The sequence below is a fragment of the Vipera berus genome (genome assembly GCF_964194415.1).
Source record: "Vipera berus genome assembly, chromosome: 3".
NCBI classification, from domain to species: domain Eukaryota; kingdom Metazoa; phylum Chordata; class Lepidosauria; order Squamata; family Viperidae; genus Vipera; species Vipera berus.
This window is the reverse complement of record NC_138204.1, coordinates 191,025,989-191,044,539: the sequence shown is the minus strand read 5'-3', so window position 1 is coordinate 191,044,539 and position 18,551 is coordinate 191,025,989. Positions and strand designations below refer to the sequence as shown.

At 37.2% G+C, this 18,551-nt stretch overlaps 1 protein-coding gene across 1 annotated transcript in view; it reads right to left on the bottom strand.

Moving 5' to 3' along the window:
• Positions 1-12,770: 12,770 nt before the first annotated feature.
• Positions 12,771-18,551, bottom strand: part of TMEM67 (transmembrane protein 67) — a 35,387-nt gene continuing 29,606 nt past the window's right edge. The window contains exons 25-28 of the mRNA XM_081322517.1: positions 17,396-17,500; positions 16,771-16,873; positions 15,090-15,232; positions 12,771-14,231 (exon numbers count right to left, since the gene is read on the bottom strand). Of these exons, the coding sequence (XP_081178643.1) occupies positions 14,151-14,231; positions 15,090-15,232; positions 16,771-16,873; positions 17,396-17,500 (432 nt within the window). The 3' untranslated portion in view covers positions 12,771-14,150. The remainder of the gene's footprint in view (positions 14,232-15,089; positions 15,233-16,770; positions 16,874-17,395; positions 17,501-18,551) is intronic.

Here is an 18,551-nt window from a genome sequence, read left to right as displayed (position 1 = left end):
TTAGATGTCATACTGTGTGACTGAGCCATTTCCATTCACCTACAGTAGAAGAAATACTATTTTTTAAAGACCAGAAGAAGCAAAGTCTGAACTTTTAAAAGATATCAGTTAGTTTATAAAGAGACATGCTGAGTGCACAAAAGTATGTTGATTTATCCGGAAGGAAATCACAATTCTTAAAAGAGATCCAGGGAATGAAACAATAGACATTTCTGAAAATCTGGAAAAAAACCCTCTATTGGTATCTCTTGAGATGCTGTGCCAATTTTGCCATGCAATTCTTCCTTTGTACTTTTTTTTTATTGAAAAGTTTTAGAGTACATTTTATCTTTAACAATCCCCCCTCCCCCCACCCCTACCTATCCCTCCCTGCCCCTCCCCCCCATTTCCCCCTCCCCCCCCACTTCCCAGAGCTAAGTACAAGGTATAAAAACAAAGAACAATCATAAACATCCATATGCTAACAACAATAAACTCTTAAATCTATCTCTCTAGCTCATATAAGATAACTACAAGCAATATTAATATTACATATAAAAAGAAAGAAAAAAGAAAAAAGAAAGGAAGACCTATTCAAATGCTAAATGAAACTTTTTAGTCCCATATTTGTTCTGGATATAATCAATCCATTTTTTCCACTCCGTGATATAACGTTCTTGCGAATGATCTTTCAAATAAGCCGAGATCTTTGCCATTTCCGCCATGTCAGAAACCTTTAGAGTCCATTCCTCTATAGTCGGCAGTTCCTCCTTCTTCCAATATTGACCTATTAAAAGTCTTGCTGCTGTAATTAAATTCAACATCAACTTAGTGTCCACAACAGTAGCATCTGTAATTATGCCCAACAAAAACAATTGCGGACAAAACTTTATCCTTTGCTTGAAGATCTTCTGCATATTCCACCAAATTTTTATCCAAAAAACCTTAACCTTTTTGCAGGTCCACCATATGTGAAAATATGTTGCATCTTCGCCACCACACCTCCAGCATTTTGGCTGATAGTTCGGATACATACTTGCAAGCTTTTTAGGATCTAAATGCCATCTATAAAACATTTTATAAAAGTTCTCTCTTAAGTTTTGAGCTTGTGTAAATTTTACGTTCCTCACCCAGATCTTTTCCCACGTATCCATTGTAATAACTTCTTGGATATTCTGGGCCCATTTTATCATACAATCTTTAACAAGTTCTGTTTCTGAGTCAATTTCTATCCATGCAAGATATATCCGTTTGATATGTGCTGGACCCTGATTTCTAATTTGCTTTATCAAATTTTCGTCAGTCATTGCAAAACCAATTTTCTGATCTTCTTTCCACCTGGCCCGTAACTGAGTATATTGAAACCAAGTTTGAACAATCTTCTCATCTCGCAAGAGGTTATACGGTTTTAAACACCAGACATTTCTTTCCAAGCTTAAAATCTCCTTATACGTAGTCGTATCATGTTTGAAACCAACATTTATGTTTTCTATTACGTGTTTTGGAATTGCCCACAACGGCATCTTGTAATCTAACTTATGTCTATACTTCTTCCAAACTCTCAACAGTGCCTGTCTTAAAATATGCACTTAAAACACATTATCTACCTTCTTATCATACAACAAATATGCATGCCAGCCAAATAACAAGTCATGGCCCTCAAGATTTAATAATCTCTCTTGTGTCAAATTAATCCAGTCACTTATTCCTGATAACGCAGCAGCTTCATAATATAATTTAAGATTAGGCATTTTAAGGCCACCTCTTTCACGAATATCCTGCATAATCTTAAGTTTAACTCATGGCCTTTTCCCTGCCCAAACAAATTTATTGATACCCCGTTGCCATTCTTCCAAATTAGAATCTTTTTTAAGGACCGGTATCATTTGAAATAAAAATAGAAATTTAGGCAGGACATTCATTTTCACTGCTGCAATTCTTCCCAGCAAAGACAGTTGCAATTTTTCCCAATTCTCCATTTCTTTTTGAATTTTTCCCCATAACTTTTCATAGTTATTTTTATATAACTTTGTATTAGAGGGTGACAAAAACACCCCCAAATATTTGATCCTTTTAACAATCTCAAATCCAGTTAATCCTTCTAAAAGGGCCTTTTGCGATACTGTCATATTTTTGGCCAGAATTTTAGTTTTTTGTGCATTAACTTTAAATCCAGAAACCTTCCCATATTGCATTATTATCTCCATCAGGTCCACAACAGAGTTTTCCGGCTGGGTCACCGTAACAACCAGATCATCTGCGAACGCTCTCAGTCTATAATCCTGATCTCTAATTTGTATACCCTTAATTCTTTCCGAATTCCGTATTTTTACCAATAATATCTCCAATGTTAAAACAAATAATAAAGGTGATAACGGACACCCTTGTCTTGTGCCCTTCTCAATATTACATACTTCAGTCAAACTATTGTTAACTATTATTCGGGCAGTTTGTTTTTGATATAATGCCCTAATTGGTTGCAGAAATTTATCCCCAAAATTCATTTTATCTAAAACTTTCATCAAAAATTGCCAATTCAATTGATCAAAAGCTTTTTCAGCATCTAGAAAAATTAGCGCCGCAGGGATCTGGTTGTTCCTTTCCAAAAACTCCAACACATCAACTATATGCCTCACATTGTTTTTCATTTCCCTACCACTAATAATAACACTTTGTACTTTTAAATAAAAATATATTTAGAAAAGACATTTTTATTTAACTTTACATAAATAGGGTGATGTAAGAAGAGAATAGCATGATGAAAATGACTCAAATGAAACAGGGTAATTCTGCCATTCCTGTCCTCAAGTAATAAGACATGATGGGGAGTTTTGAACTAAATTGAATTGATCTGAATCTGAACTTCTAATAACATTGTTTGCATTATAGCAATAGCACTTATATACTGCTTCACAGTGCTTTACACCCCTAAACGGTTTACAGAATGGGCATATTGCTCCCCAACAATCTGGGCACTGATTTTACTGACCTCAGAAGGGATGGTAGACTAGTCAACTTTGAGCCGGTGAGAATCGAACTTATCAATGGGTTGGCAAAATATGACTGAGCTATTGTGACCTAGAGACTGGATAAACCCATGTGGTAGAATTAACAGAATAACAGAATTCTACCATGTTCTGATTCTACCATATTGAAATTGCACTGCATTGCAGTCTTTGCCCAGGCCTGATGCTTGCTGGATTCTTTTCACATAGTGCTTTGCCTTAGCAAATGGAATGAATTTCCACATGACAGGCAGAATAAAAAAATAAATAGTGGGAGAGAACTGGGACAGAGGATTCATGCTTCGAATTGTAAGAGAATGCAAATCGTACATTCAAACTCAATTTTTCACCCTCCCTTTCAAGTCCCAGGCAAGCAACTTGACCCTTCCATTAGGCAGACTGAGTTTGGCTGACTTTAGTAGTCACTTTTGATATCATGAAAAGACCCATTGCTAGCTATTATTGTTGCTACTATTATTATTATTACTGGCTGGATTAGTAATAGAATAGACCAATTAAGAGCAATGGCATTGAGAATAGAATAGAATAGAATAGAATAGAATAGAATAGAACCTTGGAGGTCTTCTAGTCCAGCCCCCTGGTCAAGAAGGAGAACCTATACCAGGGGTAGGCAACCTCGGCTCTTTTATGACTCATGGACTTCAACTCCCAGAATTCCTGAGCCAGCTATGCTGGGAGTTGAAGTCCATGAGTCATAAAAGAGCCGAGGTTGCCTACTCCTGACCTATACTATCTCAAACAAGTGACTGTCTAGTCCAGGGGTCAGCAACCTGAAACAGTGAAAGAGCCACTCGGAACCGGTTCCCTCACAAAAGGAAAAACTGGGAGCCGCAACAAAATGTGTGCACATGCGCATACATGCGCGCATGCGCAGAACAGGGTTTGACTGAAGAGTGGAGCCAAGGTGAGATATGCACCTACCCTGCATATTTGAATTGATTGGTTGAACTTTTTTAGTCCCACTTTTTTTTTTGGACTGCACATGGCAGAGGACTGGGAGCTGCAGGAGACGGCTGAAAGAGCCGCATGCGGCTCCGGAGCCGCGGGTTGCAGACCTGTGGTCTAGTCTCTAGTCTCTTAATAATTATGTCTCACTGTTTTCCATGGGTCTCTATGTATGTATGACCCATTGCCCTTTTTTGTTGAGGTTGATAACTGCCATAAGGCAAAGATACTTGTGTATCTGTGTACATATTGGCTCAGGTGCCAACTTAACATAGTTAGTCTTGGCTTGGATACAAGGTGTTTTAATAGGAAGGGATACTATTTATTCTCCAGAGGCAGCATAAAGTTTTGGGACAGTTCTGACGAAGCAAACTAAGGTAGCCAAATGTTTGTACCTACAAGCTGTTTTCAGCTAATATCATGTACAGAAAACGTGGCAACCCTATACCAAAGAATGTTTTTAGCTTGACCAGTTTGGCTGGAACAGGAACGGGGAAAAGGGAAAATACTAAAAAATGATTTCTCAACATTCTGTGAGAGTCCCACTTCTTGTTTTATCTGTCCTATTTCCCTTGCCGGTATTGATACAGAATACTCATTACCTTTGTAACCTGCAGTTTCTCTATCATGTTCTTCCTCTTGTTTCTGATGGCACTCTTCATGATTTTAGGTATAATTTCCTTTACAGCCTCTGCACGATTTTTCTAGACTGAAATCCCCCAATTTGAACCAGGGCCTTTTTGAATGCAAGGCATACAGTACAGGTAGTCCTTGACTTGCAACAGTTCGTTTAGTGAATGTTCCAAGTTACAACAGCATTGAAAAAAGTGACCGATGAATTTTTTTCACACTTAACAACCATCACAGCGTCCCCATGGTCACGTGATCAAAATTCATATGCTTGGCCAACTGATTCATATATATTGATGGTTGCAAAGTCCCAGGGTCATGTGATCCCCTTTTGTGACCTTCTGAAAAGCAAAGGCCATGGGAAAGCCAGATTCACTTAATAACCATGTTACTAACTTGATTCAGGTTAAGATTCAAGGTGCTGGTGATGACCTATAAAGCCCTAAATGGCATGGGTCCGGATTATCTTAGGGAGCACCTGCTGCCAGCATCAACTTCCCATCGTCCTGTCGCTCCCACAGGGGAGCGGGCGATCCCCGGGGGGAGAGCGTTCTCGGTGGGCGCGCCTGCCCTGTGGAATCAACTGCCTGTGGAACTCCGGATTGCCCCCGACCTTCGCTCGTTTCGCCGGGACCTAAAAACCTGGCTATTTGAGTTAGCTGGCCTCGACTGAGGGATTTTAAGGTTTTAAATTTTAAATTTTAAACTCTTTTGGGGCTATTAATTTAATTTTATTTTAATTTGTACATTGCACTGTTTTAATTTGCCCTGTAAACCGCCCTGAGTCCCTCGGGAAAAGGGCGGTATATAAATCGAAACAAATAAATAAATAAAATAAATAAACAACCGTGGCAGGAAAAGTCGTAAAATGGGGCAAAACTCACTTAATAAATGTCTCTTAAGAACAGAAATTTTGGATTCAATTATGGTCGTACGTTGAGGACTACCTGTAGTTCTTCCAAACTCTCAACAGTGCCTGTCTTAAAATATGCACTTAAAACACATTATCTACCTTCTTATCATACAACAAATATGCATGCCAGCCAAATAACAAGTCATGGCCCTCAAGATTTAATAATCTCTCTTGTGTCAAATTAATCCAGTCACTTATTCCTGATAACGCAGCAGCTTCATAATATAATTTAAGATTAGGCATTTTAAGGCCACCTCTTTCACGAATATCCTGCATAATCTTAAGTTTAACTCATGGCCTTTTCCCTGCCCAAACAAATTTATTGATACCCCGTTGCCATTCTTCCAAATTAGAATCTTTTTTAAGGACCGGTATCATTTGAAATAAAAATAGAAATTTAGGCAGGACATTCATTTTCACTGCTGCAATTCTTCCCAGCAAAGACAGTTGCAATTTTTCCCAACTCTCCATTTCTTTTTGAATTTTTCCCCATAACTTTTCATAGTTATTTTTATATAACTTTGTATTAGAGGGTGACAAAAACACCCCCAAAACTCACTTAATAAATGTCTCTTAAGAACAGAAATTTTGGATTCAATTATGGTCGTACGTTGAGGACTACCTGTAGTTCTTTGCATTACAATGGCTTTTTACCAGTATATGATGACCAGTACACAGAAATTAAGCTACTTAGAAAGCAATCTGCTGAACTGCATTTCAGTCCAGATAGCAAGAGTCATCCATTTTATCAAATGTTATCAGGACACTTGAGTATTGAACCACTATCTGCTATTTATATATTAATCATGAACAAAAAATACACTTAAAATGCCAAATGGCTTTGGTCTGTAAACAGCTTCCTAAGTGAATTTCATATTATCTTATTTACATTCCAATGCCCAGACAACATCAGTTTCAACAAATGGGATTTTGCAAGGATCATTTGAGAAATGGCTGTAAGTAAAGGTTGAGTAATATTCCAAAGTATAATATTACAGATTCAGAAGAGCATTTCAGATAAAAGGAACTGTGAGAAGTCAAGGAAAAAGTGGGTCATGGTGACCTTACTCTGAATAGGAAGAAAAAAAAAGTTGTGAAGCTGTTTGCTCCTCAGGAGATCTTTTATTTTACTGTGGTCAAAATGTATCATTTTCAAAATGGCCTCAATAACTTTTTTTAAAAAAACACACAGGATGGTTCAGTTTTTTTAAGTTTTGCTCTCCCAAACAAAACAAAAACAAAGCTTACAGTATCCAATCAAACTTCCTATTTAAAATAAGTCAACAAAATAGTGCAACTGAATCAAAAAAACTCCAAAAACCTAACTTGCTTTATAAGAATTGTAATCAAATGAATTTCATAGAAAAGTATATTAGTTTCCATGCTTTAATAAATCAACCACATAAAAGATGAGTGAACATTTATATCTATTCAATTATTAAACTTATATCTACCAGAATAAACTGGGTGGTGAACAAGAATCAAAACACAATAAATTAAAACAAAACCAAACAAAAGCATTTAAAATGACGTGGAGGTCTCATAAAACTTATATCCATCAACCAATCAACCCTGAATCCCACAAAGGTGCAGCTGGTCCTATTGCTTCTTTGACAATAATTGCTGTATTCTTGATAGGATTTCTTAGTGTCATGTGCAATCACCTGCTTTAAAATACCCATCACCATCTCTGTAATTTTATTTCTTTTGTGTTTTATCAGGAAATAATGCTTTTCCACTAGTTACTAGGAATTGTCATAATAATTAACACTATAAATTTTCATACTGAAGTGATTGATTCTTTGAATAAGGATGGTTAGAATTGTATTATCCAAAATAATAGTCTTGAATTGTTTGCTAATCACTGTGCATTATACATTAGAGTACATTAAATTAAATCTGGATGGCATGATGCAAGAATCTCCACAGGATGTAGTCAAAAAGTCACCATGAATGAAAGCTTATTCCCAGCCACCTGCTCTTTGTTTTATGGAGTAAGTCACAATTCTACCAAGAACACTGTTCACACTTTTAGAAGTTGCTTTTAATTTGGTTCGTGTATTTTCTGAAGAATTTCAAAATTCTTTTGGGGTTGAAGAAGGAAGGAGGAATGGCCATCTGTACAATTGATCACATATGCATCTGCTTTTTTCTCCTATAAAATGTGAAGGATACATATGTTGTAGTGCAAGGCAAAACTACGGTAAGTAGGAAAGATTTTATATCAAAGATGCTAAATTTGGAAATTAGCTCATATTAATAGTACAGTAAATGTGCAGGTGTATTTATTTTGTCACAATTTCATTTAATAACATAGTATTGAAACATACTTGTTATAAGGAAATAAAAGGAGTGATTTGATGATAGGAATGTCTATGGAGATTCTCAGTCGTGCAGATCATGGTTGTCCCAAAGGTGCTTTTTCCAAAAGGCAACTGGGCTTTCTTGGGTTTTTTTCTTTGAAGACATTTTGCTTTTCATCCAAGAAGCTTCTTCAGTTCACTTCAGTTGATGATAGGAAATGCAGACAGAAAAGCAGTTGAACTGGCTTCTTTTTCTCTTCAAATGGCCTTTTGTAGATACAGATCTGTGCAGCACATGAAAATTTTCCTGTCAAGCAAACAGCAGAATTTTACAATGTTTTGGCAAGCCTCATGCGTTGATCAACCCTTCTCCATTTTCTAAGACTTCATTGTCCACAGCTTTAATAAAATGTAGTGCTTTTTCTCAATGGTGGCTGAAATATCAGGAAAATTAAATCATGCATATATTTTACAGCCTGTAGAAACCAATAATGGATTAGCGTGTATATTTCTGTAACACATTGGTCCTTAAGTTAAAAAATTAAATATTTATTGGTTTCCTGCTCTGTTACTCTGATAATCTACAAGCAAGTGATCTTTTGCAATGTGTTCTCAGTGGGTCATTTCCCAGAATATATGACAGTAAAGCCTAGGTTGAACAGACTTCTTAGATCAAAGTTGGATGCAATGAACACAATTTGGGGCTAAAGATTACTGTGAAATAATGGGCAGCTATTTAATCAAGGCTTTACTTCTGTTAATGAAAGACTTGGGAAGATAGCAGGAAGATGCTTTCCTAACCTCCATTTGCAATATAGTGGGGTACTTTAGGTTATACATTTTCAGTCATGTGCAAAATAGTAGACAGAATTTGTGAAAAAATAGACCTTGTGAAAGGCTAGGTAGGCTTTGCATGGTGTGGAGGGAGGAATGCCATCAACCCCTCCCTTTATGTTTCTTTGTAAAGTCTCTCCTTTCTATGCAGACAAGAATTGGAAAAAGGCAGAGAGTTACAGCAGGGCTGGAGAAAGAGGGCTCCTCCCACCCCCTCTAGGGAAGTCCTGAGTGAAATATATGCATTTGTTGTTGTTGTTAGTTGCGAAGTCATGTCCGACCCATCGCGACCCTATGGACAATGTTCCTCTAGGCCTTCCTGTCCTCTACCATCTTCTGGAGTCCATTTAAGCTCACGCCTACTGCTTCAGTGACTCCATCCAGCCACCTCATTCTCTGTCGTCCCCTTCTTCTATTGCCCTCAATCTTTCCCAGCATTAGGCTCTTCTCCAGTGAGTCCTTCCTTCTCATTAGATGGCCAAAGTATTTGAGTTTTAGCTTCAGGATCTGGCCTTCTAAAGAGCAGTCAGGGTTGATCTCCTCTAGGACTGACCGGTTTGATCGCCTTGCAGTCCAAGGGACTCGCAGGAGTCTTCTCCAGCACCATAGTTCAAAGGCTTCAATTCTTTGGCGCTCAGCCTTTCTTATGGTCCAGCTTTCACTGCCATACATTGCAACTGGGAAGACCATAGCCTTGACTATACGCACTTTTGTTGACAGGGTGATGTCTCTGCTTTTTAGTGTGCTGTCTAGATTTGCCATGGCTTTCCTCCCCAGGAGCAAGCGTCTTTTAATTTCTTGGCTACAGTCCCCATCTGCAGTGATCTTGGAGCCCAGGAAAATAAAATCTGTCACTACCTCCATTTCTTCCCCATCTATTTGCCAGGAATTGAGAGGGCCAGATGCCATGATCTTGGTTTTCTTAATGTTTAGTTTCAACCCAAGTTTTGCACTCTCCTTCTTCACCCGCAACAAGAGGCTCTTTAGTTCTTCTTCACTTTCTGCCATTAGAGTGGTATCATCTGCACATCTTAGGTTGTTGATGTTTCTTCCGGCAATCTTAATTCCAACTTTTGATTCATCTAGCCCTGCCTTTCTCATGATGTGCTCTGCATATAAGTTAAATAGGCAAGGCGACAGTATACAGCCTTGCCGGACTCCTTTCCCAATTTTGAACCAATCAGTGGTTCCGTGTCCAGTTCTCACTGTTGCTTCTTGGCCCGCATATAGATTTCTCAAGAGACAAATAAGATGGTCTGGTATGTCCATCTCTTTAAGGACTTGCCAGAGTTTGTTATGATCCACACAATCAAAGGCTTTAGCATAGTCAATGAAGCAGAAGTAGATGTTTTTCTGGAACTCTCTAGCTTTCTCCATGATCCAGCGTATGTTAGCAATTTGATCTCTAGTTCCTCTGCCTCTTCGAAATCCTGCCTGTACTTCTGGTAGTTCTCGATCCACATACTGCTGGAGTCTAGCTTGTAGAATTTTAAGCATAACTTTACTAGCATGAGAAATGAGTGCAATGGTGCGATAGTTTGAACATTCTTTGGCACTGCCTTTCTTTGGAATTGGAATGTAAACTGATCTTTTCCAATCCTGTGGCCACTGTTGAGTTTTCCAAATTTGCTGGCAAATTGAGTGTAGCACTTTTACTGCATCGTCTTTTAAGATTTTGAATAGCTCAGCTGGAACACTGTCACCTCCACTAGCTTTGTTGTTGCTCAGCTTTTCTAAGGCCCACTTCACTTCACATTCTAGGATGTCTGGCTCGAGCTCAGTGACCACCTCATTGTGATTATCAGGGACATTAAGCTCATTCTTGTATAGTTCTTCTGTGTAATTTTGCCACCTCTTCTTAATCTCTTCTGCCTCTGTTAGGTCCCTGCCATTTTGGTCCTTTATCATGCCCATTTTTGCATGAAACGTTCCCTTCATCTCTCCAATTTTCTTGAAAAGATCTCTGGTCCTCCCTATTCTATTGTTTTCTTCTATTTCTTTGCATTGTTTATTTAAGAAGGCATTCTTATCTCTTCTAGCTATTCTTTGGAATTCTGCATTTAATTGGGCATATCTTTCTTTTTCTCCCTTGCCTTTCGCTTCCCTCCTTTCCTCAGCTATTTGCAAAGCTTCCTCAGACAGCCATTTTGCTTTCTTGCATTTCTTTTTCTTTGGGATGGTTTTGGTTGCTACCTGTTGTACAATGTTGCGAACCTCTGTCCATAGTTCTTCAGGCACTCTGTCTATCAGATCTAATTCCTTAAATCTATTTGTCACCTCTACTGTATATTGAACAGGGATATGATTTAATTCATACCTGACTGGCCTAGCACTTTTCCCTACTTTCTTTAATTTAAGCCTAAACTTTGCAACAAGAAGCTCATGGTCTGAGCCACAGTCAGCTCCTGGTCTTGTTTTTACTGACTGTATAGAGCTTCTCCATCTTTGGCTGCAGAGCATATAGTCAATCTGATTTCTGTGTTGACCGTCTGGTGATGTCCATGTGTAAAGCCGTCTCTTGGGTTGTTGGAAAAGAGTGTTTGCTATGACCATCGTATTCTCTTGACAAAATTCTATCAGCCTGTGCCCTGCTTCATTTTGTACTCCAAGGCCAAAGTTGCCTGTTATTCCAGTTATCTTTTGGCTTCCTACTTTAGCATTCCAATCCCCCATGATGATAAGGACATCATTTTTTGGTGTTACTTCTATAAGGTGCTGTAGGGCTTCATAGAACCGGTCAATTTCATCCTCTTCAGCACTGGTGGTTGGGGCATAGACTTGGACTACTGTGATATTGAATGGTTTGCCTTGGATTCGAACTGAGATCATTCTGTCATTTTGAGGATTGTATCCCAGTATTGCTTTTCCTACTTTTTTATTGACTATGAAGGCTACTCCATTTCTTCTGAGGGATTCTTGCCCGCAGTAGTATACCTGATGGTCATCTGAATTAAATTCACCCATTCCTGTCCATTTTAGTTCGCTGATACCTAAGATGTCGATGTTTAGTCTTGTCATCTCTTGTTTGACCACGTCCAGCTTTCCTTGATTCATGGATCTTACATTCCAGGTTCCTATGGAGAGAGAATCTTTACAGCATCGGACTTTCCTTTCACCACCAGACATATCCACAGCTGAGCGTCCTTTCGGCTTTGGCCCAGTCGCTTCATTCTTTCTGGCGCTACTAGTACTAGCCCTCTGCTCTTCCCCAGTAGCATATTGGACGCCTTCCGACCTGAGGGGCTCATCTTCCAGCGTCATATCGTTTTGCCTTTTGGTACTGTCCATAGGGTTTTCATGGCAAAGATACTGGAGTGGTTTGCCATTTCCTTCTCCAGTGGATCACATTTTGTCAGAACTCTCTGCTATGACCTTTCCGTCTTGGGTGGCCCTGCACGGCATAGCTCATAGCTTCATTGAATTACGCAAGCCCCTTCGCCACGACAAGGCAGTAATCCATGAAGGGGAATATATGCATTAAGGCTATGTTAAGGTCCGGAGGAGCCTGGCAGGAATGAGTCAACATACCTAGGGTGGTCCAGAGGCAGCAGCCCTTTGAATACTCCCACCAATGGAGAAAAAACAGTGCAACAAATAAGGCGACTGACAAAAGTCCTGCTATGCTGAATTGCAATGCTAGCAAAATGTCTTGAGTGTTCCCAACTATCAAGATGATGGCTTTTTCTTATTTCTTCCTCCTAGTCACTAGGAGTGTCTGATAATAAATGTGTTGGGTGCTTTGACATTCAAGCTTCTCCATTCTTGCAGTCAACCTGGCAGTTCACACCTCCTGAAGGGAACCTCCTTCTGTCCCCTGGAGTCTCCTGTCCGTACTACTCTGCTTCCTGGGAAGAGGGGTGCATTCAGATACTCAAATTTAAAGCTGACATCAGGTACCAGCTCCTTAGCTCTCAAGTTTATCTCCTGCAAATAAGTAAATAGTGGTCGTCTCTATATCTTATTCTAGTTTTACAATTTAGTTTGTTTTCATATGAAGACATGAGAGCCAGTTTGGTAAGGCATTATGGTACAATCTGGGAGACTCTAAATTCTAGTTCCTTCTTAGGTAAGAAGCCAGTCTTATTTAATTTATTTATATGAGGTAGGCTAGACAAGAAACACGATCAGATTAGCTATTTTTACTTTATTGTAAGGTTATATTAACAGAATCTTGCAAATTTGAAAGTTCATCTCTTCCTCAGTCTTTATACCTCAAGAAACTAAGAATGTTCCCTTCCGAGACATCTGCTATACCCACATTCCTGCGGTAGGTTAAGGTACTAAATAGGCTTTATCTGATTGTTCCCTTATCTATGTCTCTGTCCCAAGGTCATCCCCAAATTTCATTACTCTTGAGCCAATCAGTTTCTCTCAGCCCTAGAAAAAAGACAGTGACATCTTTTCTAAGAAAACTGCAGGCAGTTTCAAAGTGTCAAAAAACTGACTTGAAAGCACACATACACTCGTGAGGAAATACTTGTTTCTTTCAGAACTTTTAATGAGTTCAACAGGGAGGAAAATTTCTCTCATAAACTGGCTGAAAATATACTTAGTTATATATGACAGCCATCAACATGTGATTTCTTCACTGCACAAGGCTAGTTACATGCTGTTTGGTTTGTCAGGAACACTGTGTGGGATTGGCTAGCCTCAACTCAGGCAGAAGAGGCTTGTTTGCTTCCATAACTGCTTTGTTTAATTTGATCAGCATATTTTTTTTGCATCTGTCAGCATTTGTTACTTTAGTGGAAGGCTAAACCCAGCATGCCTTTATTCAGGACATCAGCAAAACTACCAGCTAAAGTAACCAAGTTCCAGAATTCTTTGTTGACATATGAAACAAAGCAGAAATGACAACATACTTGTTTTATTATAACCAGGGACACTATAGCTTTTCTCTTTTTCCAAGTTTTTTCTGTTTAAATATACTAAATGTTGGGGAAAAAAGTAATTCTGTTATCCCTTGCACTCTTAGACTCGTATTTTCCAGTATTTTCTGCCATAACTCTCCAATTTCTTTATTTTCCCCCATTGTTTATTTAATTTATATACCATTTAACAATAGTAAAATTATAAAAGTTTATAGAAATTTATAAAATTACAGAAACATTAAAAATGGTATTTAAATACTTTACATATTCTAAATCAAATGGTTCATGAGACTATAAAATTATAAACCCATAAAGGTTACTTACACCATATGCAAATATGTTCAACATAGCCACAACAGAAATATTGCAGTAGCAAATTTGAGTTTGTATAAAATTACAAAATTAATGCATACATTTTATTTTGTAATATTGACAATAGGATTTTGTGGTATTTTATCAATGCTCTAGGGCATGGTATTCATTATGAATTACTACAAGTACCGAAGTATTTAATTCATACAAAATAGATTTGCCAGTATGCCACATAACAAAAGTAGGATACATTAATATTTAAATAATACTGCAAACAGGTTCTTCTTTTTTTCAGAGCAACACTAGTGTCCATTAAAGTACTGTTTTTTCCCCCCATTTATATCAGGAATCTTTCATCCACTAACGTCTTGGATGCTAAATTCTTCTGCCCAACTGTATTACGAATGAACCTGAAAATCTAAGAACACAAAGCAGATTTAGATGATATGTCACAAACTGAACCAAATATTCTTTGTGTAGCAACAAATGTCCATAGGCTGTTCTGCTAACTTACATACTGTTTATTTTCATACAGATTATTGTCTTAGATTGTGACAAATTGATATTACAGTCCGTGAGAAAAAGGGGGACATCCAAATCTATCTAATGTTGTGTATTCATATTAATTTGGAATTCTAAGAAATATATCAAAGCAAAGCTTTAAGATCAGTCACTTTATAGGATATATCAATTTAAAGTGACAAGTCTTAAATATGCTATTTCAGGCTTTCAGAGAGTTGCAAGTTATAATTTCTTGGAAATTCTAGAGGTACTAACAGCCAAACAAATGAAACCGCATGACTTTGCTGTCTCAACAGTCAGATTTTATTAACAAATGGGAATTTACCAGAGAATTCTGAACAGAATTCAGAGTACTTCCTGAAAATGCCACACCAGATTAACTTTGCTTAATACTAAACATAGTTTATAAAATAACAATAAGTTATATATTGCCAGGTATAATTGCATAATGTTTCTTTGGAGGGATAAAAGAACCCAGGAAAAAGTCTAAATGTAAATCTTTAAAACACTACTTTCATAGGAAATCACCAAACCAATGTTTTCTTTTGCTCTCTGTTCCAATGGTGTTTTGCCATTTCCTTTTAAATTGTGAAAGATGGATTATTTAAAATGTTTATATAAAGTATATAGCAATTTATGGGATATTAATAATTTTAATAATGTACATTTTCCCACAGGATAACTACAAGTTGTAAATAAATGACAGAATGGAACCCTAAAGCATTATCTGTGTTATTCTAATTGTGAGATTTACCTCTTGTTGTAAATATGTAAGAACAGCTGCTAAAACGAAATTCTGAGTAGCCATATCCACAATGGCAAAAAACAGTATATCAAAGATGAGAAGGGTAGTTTCATTGCCATAATAAAGAATATTGCTGAAAGAATGACCTTCATCTGCAAAAATGAAAAATAAAATGTAAAAAATTTAAAAAAATAGCTTGCCTTTTAAAAAAACAAACTTTATTTTATAAAATCATAACTACTACTAGAATGTTTTTTTTCAAACTAGGTTCCATCGCTCATAATCCATAGCCAATTGACTGTACTGGAGAATTGATAAAAAAAATACAGAGAACACGCAGTGCCAAAGGAAACATGAACTATCTGTATAGATTTGAAAAAAATAATAATGCACTACTCAAGTTATATTTGGCTGCAAGCAATGTAATGCGTTTAATGTATATGCAATTCTGCCAGAGCATAATAGTGTTTCAAAGCCCTTCTCAAAAGCAAAATACGATTAAAAATACAACTAGAAGCACTTGATTTCTAAAGATTTATAAAGTTATTGTCCAGAACCTGGATGGAAGACCATCCAGAAATATCAGAGTTGCAAGATAATATTGGGAGGTTGAAAACAAGCTGGAAAAAGTCAATGCCAAACCATTTTTAGATTGTTGCCACAAAAATCACATATTGCTAGGAATCAAGCCTGACCTGGGCGTCCTTTTTGTAATTGCATTGAGCAATATGCTATTTGTGACCAAATTCCTAAAAATTGAAGACTATTCAGAATGAAAAAGTAATAACACTTCTAATCTTCTGCCAGTATGAGCAGAGAGGGAAGCTGCTTGGTTTCTCTATAAAGGAAATTCCATTCTCAGAATTAGTGCTGAAATTAAGCAGAGTGATAGAATAGATGAAGGACTCACCACTTAATCTCATCTCTGTCTTTTCTTTTGGTAAAGAAAGTGTTTTTAGCAGAATTTTAAAAAGATCATCATCATTTATCTACATGCTGTTTATAGAGATAGAGGATCACTACCCTAATAGGCTGTAACACTTTTGCAAGTTAAAATCTTTGGGACTTAATTAGATGGTTGTATTATAGCTAATTTATAACTTAGTTAGAAACTAAGATAGTTTTAGCTGCAGCAATTCAGTTAGGGATGATTGTCTGGTAAATATATCACAAATCTCAAAGCTCAGAAATGGACTAATTTTGTCTGAATAAATACTGCAGGAAAGAACTGTTCCTCTCATTGCTAAAAGTGTTTTATGTCTTGAGATCAGGTTAAGAGAGAAAAAATGGGGGTGAAATGTGTGCTCATTTTTAAGGAACAACTATTCAAAATTGTACATTCTGTAAATTTTAAACAAAAGATGTAGCAGAGACAACACTGCTGAAGGCACATCTGTTTTGAGGAGTGACAAGACAAGGGCAACTGAGGCAGAAGAGCTTGACTTATACTAATATACAAAGATGGCTGTTCCCTTACAACCTGATGTATTTAAATGCTGACAGATTTAATCTTCACAAATATATGCACATAGAAAGTAGCAAGCATAAGCTATATGTTATGTAGTTAAGCTGATAATTTTTCGGAAACACTAAATGCTGTGCAAGACAAAAAAAAATTGCATATTGAAATAAATTGCTAGGATTCCCGTGCCTTCATAAATTAAGCATCTGAAATCTACATTGGCAATACCATTGTAAAAGATGCTCTTTTCTATTGGTTCCATAAATTCCATTCCAAGAATTCTTTCCAATAATAATTTGTCCTTTATGATGTAATCCATTTCCTTATGAACCTATTAAAAAGGGAAAACATAACAACTCAGAAGAAAGCAAAAGAAACTCTTCATTATGAAATTCCTTTCAAAAGAACAGTAACACAAAAAATAAATTATGTGTTCATTGTAAGATAATGTTTGCAAACTAATTAAAATAGGATAAAAAGTATAAAATAATTCTGTGGATGATGATGATGATGATAATATACATGAACAACAACAACAACAACAACAGAAAGATCAAGCCAAAGTCTGTTACATAAAAAAACTAAAATATAATAATGCCCCATCTGCTAGCAGAATATTGTCAGAGCAGATAACACTGTGTTCTGGGTATCATAGGTAAAAATACTGTTCACAAATTATATTAAAAGGCATCTTAAGAGGTAATACAACAATAATAAATGAACAATAATGACCCATATTTGGGACAAAAATATATTGCACCTAATAAACAGACATATATGAAACACAAGCTAAAGCAACCTAACTCACAACTGCATGAAAACCAATATTTTATATGTTAATTATAATACATACATGATCTATAAATGAGCTTAGAAATTTATTCATAGTATGGTATGCTTTTGTGCTTTGCTCAAATGTAGTTGCAGAAGAATTCAGAAGCCTAACGGGACCATGTTTCTGAAAGGAAAACGAGAGAATAAAAATTAATCTGAAGCAGGGGTCCCTAAGTCTCAGGCTGTGGCTGACTACCGTGCATGTGCAGTTCCACTTGCACGAATGGCAGGTACTCATGCTTGCACACAGCTCCACTTGCATGAGCAGTGGACGCTTGCATGTGAAGCTCCATTTGCACGAGTGGCATGTGCATGCCACTTCTGTAAATGGAGTTGCACACGTGAGCGTGTGAACCTGCACTCACATAGTCATTCCCTCTCCCCACCCCGCCAGGCCACCAAACTGGAAAGGTTGAGGACCGCTGATCTGAAGCATGCATATTTCTGGGTCCATTCTGATAAAACAAGCATGTAACATTATTGGGAAATCTCCATACTAAATATTCAAGGCTTGCAATTAAATATTTGCGAGTATTCCATTAAGGCAATATCATTTACAATTGTACTAAATTCTAACATGCTTATAGTATTTCAAACTCATTGCATAAAAATATGCAAAGGTTCTCCTAAGCAGCACAAAATTCACAGAACTAATCAGTTGAAAATACAGGTAGTCTATTATTAAAATACATAAGCCAGTTTAGTGTAGTGGTTAAGACACAGGCCAGAAACCAGTTCCAGTCTTGCCTTAGGCACAAAATAAGCTGGAGAACCTTTGGCCAGTCACTTTCTCTGAGCCCAGGAAGAAGGCAATGATTGCAATATTATTTACTGCTTGTTTGTCTGGTGTTAGTCCCTAATTATCTAGGTGTTGACTGCTGATCAGGAGATGTTCTGGTCTTTTCACTTCCTTTCTAGTTCTTTACTGTCTCTTTTGAATGGTGTGTAAATGTTGTTTACCTCTATGTGACTGTGATAGCTGATTTGTCTGACTGCCAAGGTTTCAGGAATTTCCCAGCATTTTAGGATTTAGTTTGGTCTAGGACACTCACAGTTTCCTAGTTGAAACTATGGTTAAGTCTTTCCATGTGTTATGAAATTAAGGAGTTTTCCTTTTGTCTCCTGATTGTTAGTTGGTGTTCATGCATGCGTTCTGCTAGTCTTCTGTTGATTTG